The 10161-nt window shown below is 49.2% G+C and overlaps 1 protein-coding gene across 1 annotated transcript in view; it reads left to right on the top strand.

Moving 5' to 3' along the window:
- The first annotated feature begins 1153 nt into the window (after positions 1 to 1153).
- The window catches only part of Snx31 (sorting nexin 31), a 38343-nt gene continuing 29335 nt past the window's right edge, over positions 1154 to 10161 (top strand). Inside the window, exons 1-3 of the mRNA XM_038343774.1 lie at positions 1154 to 1219; positions 1352 to 1426; positions 8702 to 8816. Coding sequence (XP_038199702.1) covers positions 1154 to 1219; positions 1352 to 1426; positions 8702 to 8816 — 256 coding nt within the window. The remainder of the gene's footprint in view (positions 1220 to 1351; positions 1427 to 8701; positions 8817 to 10161) is intronic.

Here is a 10161-nt window from a genome sequence, read left to right as displayed (position 1 = left end):
GGCTGAGTCTTTCTGGCTCAGTTAAGACAATCCATTGACAGATGACCCTTCGCAGATGTACGCAGAGGTTTGGCTCCTAGGTCATTCTAGATCCCGTCTATAGGCAATAACTAGCAAACATCATAGTTAACATGAATGAGCGTCAACAAGGAAGAACTGAGAAGTCGTTGAAAAACTCTAGGAACAAAGATTTATATGAACCCAGCTACAGGGAGAGGTAGCTACGCAAGATCAGGGTTTCTCCTGGTAAGAGAGAGCCAGGCCACCTCCGTGTTTTTGATGTCCCTAATACATTAAGGAAAAAGAAGACTTCAAAAGCAAAACAAAACACCGAAGCAGGGATAAATATATATATATATATATATATATATATATATATATATATATATATATATAGTGGTATGCCATGATACACTTTTAACTAGATAAAGATGAAAAAATCAAGCAAACAAAAACCACCCAAAATAAACAAAACCCCTGAACCTAATATAATTGTGACGCTCATAGGGCACTTCCAAGATCTCCCTTTTCTTTCTAATCTTAATCCACAGCATACTGTAGCCAGTGCTGGGGTGATGCGAAGTTCTCAAATGGTCAAAGCACCCCTGCATCTGAATGCCACCTCCTCCACCCAACTCTGGAAGTGCGTGTTCTGTCAGTCACAGACACTCTACCCGGGCCCTCAAGTGGCCCCTCGGGGAAGCTGTTTTCCTAGGCAGGCTCCTGGCTCCGCTGATTTGGGGCAGGACAGGGTGTAGCATGACTTTCTGGCAACTATATAGAATGTTCACGCAGCTAGAGCCCGGTTCTTCACTTGTGCGTTCAAGGAGTCCTCTAAAAAAGAATTCGACGCTCTCCCTCCCCGCCCCACAGAGGCAGGCTTTCCTCTTTAAAAGTCTCTAAAATTCTGGCCTCTGGTTTCCAGGGTGACCCTGGCCAGAGAGGCTCTGGCGTTCCTCAGGGTCTCTCTATACCTTGATTGCCTCACTAGTCCAACCTGGCAGCTGGGACAGTGGAGGGGGCGAGGCCGGGGCGGGGCCAGGCTTCGGACCCCGCCCACTGGCAGACCTCTAGCAGCCGGAGCTCAGGAGCAGCCCAGACTCTAGAGCAACAGGTCCAGTTCGCCACGCTGTCTCCGGCCATCGCTAGAGCCATGAAGATGCATTTCTGCATCCCGGTGTCCCAGCAGCGGCCAGACGCGATGGGGGGCAGCTACGTGGTGGGTCTGGGGCCTGGGACCTTCTGGGTAGGGAGCGGTTCGGTGACCCTGCGAACCCCCCTGACCCCTACCCCCACCCCCGCATCATCATCGTCGTCTTGTATAACCCCGGGCATGTGTCTGTGCTTTCAGCTGTACTCCGTGTACCTGGACGGGTTCCTCTTCTGCAAGGTACGCTATAGCCAGCTGCACCGTTGGAATGAACAGGTGAGCCTGGTTGAAAAAGTGTGCCCGAGGACTTGGGTGGTGCCACTCTGAAAGACATCGGACTGTGTGTGTAGAGGGGGTGGGTGGCGTGTACCCAGCCCACTAATTTGTGAACTATGGACACTCTTTAAAACCCAGAGCATCAGGGCGGTGGTGGCGCATGCCTTTAATCCCAGCAGAGGCAGAGGCAGAGGCAGAGGCAGAGGCAGAGGCAGAGGCAGAGGCAGAGGCAGAGGCAGAGGCAGAGGCAGAGGCAGAGGCAGAGGCAGAGGCAGAGGCAGAGAGGCAGAGGCAGGCAGATCTCTGTGAGTTCAAAGCCAGTCTGGTTTACAGAGTAAGTTCCAGGACAGGCTCCAAAGTTTCCAGACAGAAAAACCCTGTTGCAAAAAGCAAAAACCAAGCAAGCAAACAAACAAACGTCCCAAAGCAATCTCCTATACCAACATCTCCAACACCAGCTTATACCAGAAACAGGATCCTCCCAGCCTGCTGTGAAAGTCACCCCTTCCTCTGGCTCACTGCGCCCACAGCCCTCGAGCCTCCCAGAGTGGGGTCAATGGAACAAGAGGGATTGTGAAGGGTGTCCTTTGTGCCGTCTCTGTTTCTAGTGTTGGCTCATCAGGATCACCCCTTTCCAAGCCCTTCTGCTAGCAAACCCAAGACTCAACAGCTAAGGGGTCACACTCAAAGCAGATTGAATTGTGGCACCTAAGCAGATAGAGTCACAAGACTCAAAAGCACCTCATGCAATCCAAGAGGACTTCTGGGAGGAGGGAGGCAGGGGCTTGAGAAGGGACTGGCTCCAGACGGTCCTGGAGCAGTCTTTGAAACAGATGATATGACAGTGGCAGACAGGAGCAGGAGGTGAATGAGGAGAGGAAGGTAAAAACCAGGAGAGGAGGCACATGCCTATAAGACCAGCCCACGGGGACAGAGGCAGGGGGATAGAGAATTCAAGACCAGCTGGACAACACAGTCAGGCTTGCCTCAGCCACAAAAGGAAGGGGGTGGGTGGGTAGGAAATTAGACAAGATTAGCTCAAAATGAGGAAGGAGCCAGGTAGACTGGTCCGTGGGAGGGAGGATCACCCTAACCGTGGCAGGGAGGAGCACCTTAACCGTGGTGGGGAGGAGCACCCTAACTCACTGTTTGAGAGGTTCTCAGAGTCCCCCTCCTGTTGACTATCCCTGTGCAACCCTGGGCCCTGCAAGCTGACATTGCCTTCGCAGACTTCTCTAAAGCCGGGAAACTAGCACAGGCTAGTGAGAGGACAGAGGCAACCATCAGACTGGTGACATTTCTCTAACGGCACAGAGAGCTGGCCAGGGCATTCACACAGCAGACATTAGCAGCAGAGGGGAGGCTGCCAGCCGCTGAGGGACAGAGGTGCAGCTGACGTCAGAGAACACAGGTCACATCTCACCTCAGAGACACGCCCTTCTCTTTCCTAGACTAGCCCTCCACATGCTCCGGCTGACAAGAGCTCATGGCCTCATCACCTGGACAGGGTCTCACTATGTAGCTCTGGCTGTCCTGGAACTCACTGTGTAGACCAGGATGAGGGACCTGTCAGCCTCTGCCTCCTGAGCGCCGGGATGAAAGGGATAAAATTTAGCTATGCCTAGCTAAATTCAGTTCTTACAGCCAAAAACCATGTTGCACAATTTGTAAGCTTGATTTAACATAGTACACATAATCAAAGCTTCATACAGAGCTCTTACAGAAGAGTTTTTCATATGGGAAAGGAATCTCTACTCCCTACATACATGTACAAGGCCTTTCCTTTTTCATGGTGCTCTGTATTCGGTCATACTAGGAATTAGGGCCAACAAGACGGCTCAGCGGCACCTGCTGCAAAACCTGCTGACCTGAGTTCAAATCCAAGGACTCCTGTGGTGCAAGAAGGCCACCAGCTCCTGCATGTTGTCCTCGACCTCGCACAGGTGCCCCTCCCCCGCAATGGAGTAAATGACATAAAAAATTATAAAAGATGTTGGAACCATTTCCCATCCATTAAAAAAAAAAGTAAAAATAAAAACTAAGAGAGAAGGATCTGGGAAAACCTTTCATGGAGAAAACACACACACACACACACACACACACATGTATACACACGCGCGTGCGCTTACACACACATACACAGACACACGGAGACATGCACGCATGCGCGCGCGCACACACACAAATGCACATTCAAATTCACACACCAGGCTGAGGATATGGCTCAACTGGCAGAGTGCCTGCCCAGTACCTTTGAAGCCCTGGGTTTGATGCCTAGTATTTTGTAAACCAGGCACATTAGCACTTGGGAATCAGAGGCAGGAGGATCAGAAGTTCAAGATCGTCTTCAAGACCAGTCCAGGAAACAAAACAAACACAAACAACAACAACAACAAAGCAAAAAGAACAACTCAAACAGAAATGCTTGGCCTAATCACATCAGGAGAGCTGAGCTTCCCCTTCTGACATCTTTCATGGGGGTTTTGACGGAGACCGAACTGAACTCTGGAAGTCTTGGTATGCTAGCGGCTGCAGCAGCCAAACTCCGCTGAACCCAGGCAGGAGGCCTGGACCAGAGAGACGATGGTTGACTTTTGGCAGAATTTACTCAGCTCCCTGTATATTCCTGGTCCCACACCCCCACCCCACACCCCCTCTTGGACTGCATTCAGCCTGAAAGACCAGAGATTTCTCGAGGAACTGGTTTTTGCTGTAAAACCTGCTGGGAGGAGTTCTGCTCTGTCAGGCCGCAGATTCTCAGTCCTGTGGACCGCTCCCACTTCATGGCCTCGGGCGGGCTCCCCTAGGTTGGGAGCAGGTGCTGTGACTGCAGTCAGCTAGGGAATGTCTGTGACATCTACGAACACATATCAATGAAGACAGTTCCCTTTCTGGCATCACTTAATCAGCCGTCATCTAGCCTAGAAATGCTTGCGTGCAGAGAAGACAGACTCTGCTTCCACTGAATGGAGTGAGAGAGATGGAGATCAGAACGTCCTGGTTGGTGGAGCAGCCTGGATGCTGCCGCCGCCGCCGGACCCACAGCAGGGACATATCCTTGGGTTTAAAGGAAACCTAATTGCAGCAATACTGTTTGATACCAGGATGGATGAGAGTTGGGTCTACAGGGGTCAGGCAGACACGAGGCGACGGGGCATGGCGGGAGCCCTTGGGCAGTCTCTGAAAGATGATGGCCTGAGGATGTGACCCTGTCACTGCCCGATCTTCCTACTTTCTGAAGAGAATCCAGAACATTGTGTTTTCCGTTTTTCTTTAAAATAAGCTCAATTTTTGTAACAACAGTTGTAGTTTATAATTTTTATACAGAGTTTCCCCATGTCAGGCATTCAGTTTCCTCTATTCTTCAAAATAATTTAAAAGATTTATTTTAAAAAAAATGTGTCTGAATGTTTTTTTTTTTTTTTTTTTTTTTTTTTTTTTTTTTTTTTTTTTTTTTTTTGTTTTTTATTTTTTTTTTTTTTTTTTAAATTTTTTTTTTTTTTTTGGTTTTTCGAGACTGGGTTTCCTTGCAGTTTGTAGAGCCTGTCCTGGAGCTAGCTCTTGTAGACCAGGCTGGTCTCGAACTCACAGAGATCCGCCTGCCTCTGCCTCCTGCTCCCGAGTGCTGGGATTAAAGGCGTGCGCCACCACCACCCGGCTTGTGTCTGAATGTTTTGCCTGCATGTATGTGCATTGTGTGTGCTGTACCGGAGTTCAGATGAGTGTCAGGTCCTTTGGAGATGGAGTTACAGATGGCTGTGAGGCACTGTGTGGGTGTGCAGAATCAAGTCCTGGTCCCCTGGACAAACAGCCAGCACTCTGAACACCTCCCCAGCCTGGCGTCCTCTGTCTAACACACCTTTAGTGTACACAGCTGTTGCACAGCAGGGACACGCTGTTATAACTGCACCCATAACTCATTCAGATGTGATTAGCTTTGATCTAATGTCCGGCTTCTGTTCGGGACCCAGCATTCCATTTCATGGCTGTGTCTCCTTTCAGTTCTCTGACGGTGACCGTTCTCTCGGACTCTCCATGTTGTTAATGACCCTGATGGCTTGGAGGGGACTGGTCAGCTCTTCTGTGGACGTGACTCTGTTTGGGATCTTTGTTTTCACATGATGAAGAGTGAGCTGCAGTTTTCAAGGGTGAAGGCCTCGCAGCAAAGCACATTTTGGCTGTATTGTCTCATATGTCTGCCACGAGCACGGCCTCTCTCTCACTGTGGATGGTGCCCGTCTCTTGGCTTTCCCACAGCAAGCGGTGCCCCCACCCCGATTCTGAGAAGCACTACGGGACCCTACATCATCATGTAAAACCCACCCTTAAGGAGTGGAGATTCATCTTTTCCATTCACATAAATTACCTGGAATTCTACCCAAGAGACTGGCCTGCCCTCTCCTGTTCATTCAGTAATTTAGTCAGAGCACTGTGGGTGATGGGTATTTATTGATCAGGTTGTCTGAGCTCTGGGCACAAGAGTGCTTCCGTAGCTCCTGTGTCTCCTTTACACTCGGCCATTGGGCACTTCCACTCTTGCTGGTGCTTCAAGCTGCTCCAGGCTCTGTCTTAGAAGGAGTCATTCTCCATGGATTTGTGGTGGCTTTCGTTGAGGGATGGCGTTAGACACCAAGATGTGCTCACTGCTCCCATTGTCGCTTCCAGGCCTTCACGCGCAGAGCTGGGAGGTAGATGCCCAGGCTCGCCTCAGGGATGTCTAGCGACACCCGACACCCACTTGTATCAGTGACTTTTCTTACCTCTGTGAAGGAAGGTCTCACAGAAACAACTTCAGTGAGAAGAGGTTCGTGTTGGCTCAGTTTCTAAGGGCACAATCCATCGTGGTGGGGCAGCGCTCATGATGAGAGGCTCGTTACACGAGAGGCCACAGACCCGAGCCACACATGTGTCTAGCCTTCAGAGCCTGTTCCTGGTGACCTCTTGCTGCTGGCTAGACCCTGGACTCCACATGTCCTATAACCTCACAAAGACTATCGCCGGCTGGAGACCGAGTCCTCAGGCACAGGCGCCAACGGGGGACGTTTCGCATCGACCATGGTGCCTGCCATCCGTGTGCTTATCACACTAGTCAGGGAGTCATCGTTTAGCGCATGCGCAGGACATGCTCTTAGCGGCGAACTCACTACAGCAGTGGGAATCCGACGCCTGCCACTCACTCACTTCATGGTTGAGTTTTGAAGGGCGTCTTTACAGCGTTACAGATAAAGCTGCCATAAACATTTACAAGCAGTTTTTAAAACATTTATTGTTATTTGTTTGTGTGTGAGATAGAGGTGTGTGTGAGAGAGATGGGTGTGTGCGTGTGATATGTGTGCAGGTCCGTTGGAGGTTAGAAGAGGATGTCAGAGCTCTTGCTGCTGCAGTTACAGGCAGTTGTGAGCTGCCTGACGCGGTGCTGGGCACTGAACTCTGGTCCTAAGGAAGCACAGCAGCTGAGCCATCTCCCCAGCCCCACGTGCAGACTCCGTGAGGACATCGTCTTGAGATCAGTTCAGTAAGCTGTTCTGATTCACTGACGGCTGGGGTCTATAGTGAGACTATGCTTAACACTGTAGGAAATTACCAAGCTCTCTCCTGAAGCGGCTGTGGTAGTTTGTAGTCTCTGCAGGATATGTTTTAAAATTTAAATCACAAAAGTAAATGCTGGCATTGAATGTGGTTCTCTAAGAACTGAGCAATGCCGCACAATAAACAGCAGGAAGCCATAATTTGTTCATAGCCCGACAGTTAATAACCTCTCTATATTCAGGCCAGCATTTGGCTGGTAGAAATTTCTGCGCCAACAGAGATGCTGTATATGTGCTCAGCCAATTTGGTAGCGACTTGACACGTGTTACAAACAAGTGGAATGTGGCTGGCATGACTTAGGAACCAATTTTACAATTTTATCTTATTTAATGATTTAAGCGTGACTTTCCTTACACGTGGCTAATTGTATTCATAATGGTGTCATAGTTCTAGATATTAGAACTATTTTGCCTTTGGCTGCGCAGGGGCAGGGAGCTGAGACACCCCAGAGAATTCTGGCTGAGGGAGCGTGATGATTCCACGTACAGTTTTGAAGTATTACTTGAGAGCTGTGTTAGAAGGAGAAAGGCGGTCACAAGAGAAGCAGAGACCGCCTAGGAGGCTGCTATTACAATCCAGAAAACAGATATTAAGTAGGATTGCACCTGCACAGTGGCGCTGGGGTGGTGAGAAGTGGTCAGCCTCAGCATGTGTTCTTAAGCAGCAGCCATATGAATTGCCAGGTGGGCACTGTAATTACGGCAACGGCAACCAAAGTTAAACGGGAATGGAAGGTTGTCTGCCGTCTCCTTTCTTCTGTGACTGGTTCCCCTGTTTAAACTGAGGGCTCCGCCAACAGTCAGGTTCCAGTCTCCCAGGACGCTACCTGGTTTCCTTCACATTTAAAAATAATAATTACAATTGCATGTACACGTGTGTGTGCGTGTGTGTCCGTGTGAATGTGGGTGCCTGCCGAAGTCAGCGGCATCGGATCCTCTTGGATCCGGAGTTACAGGCAGTTGTGAGCTGCCTGACATGGGTGCTGGGAGTTAAATCTGAGTCCTTGGTAAGAACAGCGTATATTCTTAACTGACAGGCCGCCTCTCCAGCCCTTAAAAGTTATTTTTATGTATCTTCTGTGAAAGTGACTGCCACCGTAGTTCTGGGTTCTATATGGTAGGTAGGAGGAAAGGCCTGCCTGGGATTCTATTGGCCTTCATGCCAGCCTCCTAGGACCTTTGTAATTAGCACTGTCCCATGGAAATGACACGAAGGGCACACATTATGTGTAGGTGGCCACATTCATTAGAGTAAAAAGAGCCAAGAATGGTGGCACACCTTTAATCTGACTTGGAAGGCAGACTGAGGAGGATCTCTGTGAGTCTGAGGCCAGCCTGGTCTACATCGTGAGTTCTAGGACAGTCAGGGCTACATAGTGAGACAAATCAAAAATTAAAAAGAAAAAATTCTGGCTATAATCTCTGATCATTCCAGTAGAGAATGAATTTAAGGAAATATGAGCGGTGCTCTAACTGTCTTATAATGAAAATATAGGCCAGCTTCACCAGAGCACGGCTGGAGTCAGCCATCTGTGATGTAGGAGATCTGTGGAATGTATACCAAAGGCTGTTCCTCCAAAAGGAACAGGGACCAGTTTATCTTTCCTTTTAAATAAAGTGCTCAAGATGAGGCTTCGAGCCTCCTCGCCCTTGAGCTGGTGTCTCACGTTGACTTGGGGCCTTTCAGCTGAGACGAGAGTTTGGAAACTCCCTGCCGCCTTTCCCGCCAAAGCACTATCTGGCAATGACGGCCGCCATGGCTGAAGAGAGGAGGGACCAGCTGGAACGCTACCTGCAAAATGGTATGTACGCGGACTCTGCTTCACAGCTGTGTTGCAGCATAAATTCCTCGTCACAAGAGCCACCTGTTTTAAAGTCCTTATTTGTCATTGTTAGCATAGCATTGTCATCACCACATTCTAGTTTTAGGGTATTACCATCGCCCCCACAGGAGACCTCACGACCATTGGCAGTTGCTTCCCGTTTTAGCTTCCTCCCATTGGGCCCATGAAGCCACCCCTGTAGTTTTTTCTACACACCTGTGCATTCTGGATATTTCTTGTGTGCGTGACTTTACAATGGCATTCTTTTTTTTTTTTTTTTTAAATATTTATTTATTTATTATGTATACAATACTCTGTCTGTGTGTATGTCTGCAGGCCAGAAGAGGGCACCAGACCTCATTACAGATGGTTGTAAGCCACCATGTGGTTGCTGGGAATTGAACTCAGGACCTTTGGAAGAGCAGGCAATGCTCTTAACCACTGAGCCATCTCTCCAGCCCCTACAATGGCATTCTTTATACTGAGTATTTCCTCGGGAGGCAGAGGCCAGCCTGGTCAACTAAGGAAGTTTCAGGACAGCCAGAGCTGTTACACAGAGAAACCCTGACTTAAAAGAACAAAAACAAACAAACAAGCAAACAAAAGAATATTTAAAATAGTTTAAGACGTACTCTGGACTGTTGTATATAGGTTTGACTATGGAACTGAAGAGTTAAGACAAGATGATGGGCTGATCTGGACCATATGTTGGGAAGCGTTTTGAGGTAGTAGTGCTGACTAACAGTGCTGGCCTGCTGCCTCAACCTCGGTCTTCCTCAGAGTTGTGTGGTGGCGCTGTGGATACCGGGAGAGCGGCTCTGACCAAGCTGACTGCTCGGTGTCATAACTCAAGAGTTCAGGCTTCAGAGCTAGACCTAGAATCAGATTCTGTCTTTGCTGTGTGGCCTTAGACACGGTACCCACCTCCTCCGATACACTAGGGACGGATTGGAGGATAAGCTTCTCAGTAGCTTTCTATTTCCCCAAGTCTGCGCTAAGGAACACAAATCAGTTTCTCTCTACACCACAGCTACCCCTCTGTACTGTCACTCAGGATTTTGTTTTTGAGAAAAGTCTTGTTATGAAGCCCGGGCTAGCCTGAAACGTAAGACCCTGCGGTCTCTGCCTCCCAGGTGCTGAGATTACTAGCACATACCACCCTACCAGGCTAGTCATACCCTTTGTGAAGTTCCTCAGGTGGAAGGATAGTCCAGACGGCAAGAGTGCTGGCCATATAAGAACAGGGATCCACATTCAGAGCCCGGCACCCATGTAGAAGCTGCTGGTGGCTGTGAGCCTGTGGAACTGGGAGGGTGGAGACAGG

Source organism: Arvicola amphibius, chromosome 9, assembly GCF_903992535.2.
Source record: "Arvicola amphibius chromosome 9, mArvAmp1.2, whole genome shotgun sequence".
Classification (NCBI taxonomy): domain Eukaryota; kingdom Metazoa; phylum Chordata; class Mammalia; order Rodentia; family Cricetidae; genus Arvicola; species Arvicola amphibius.
Note: the sequence above shows the minus strand (reverse complement) of the source record. Positions and strands in the feature narration are given on the sequence as shown.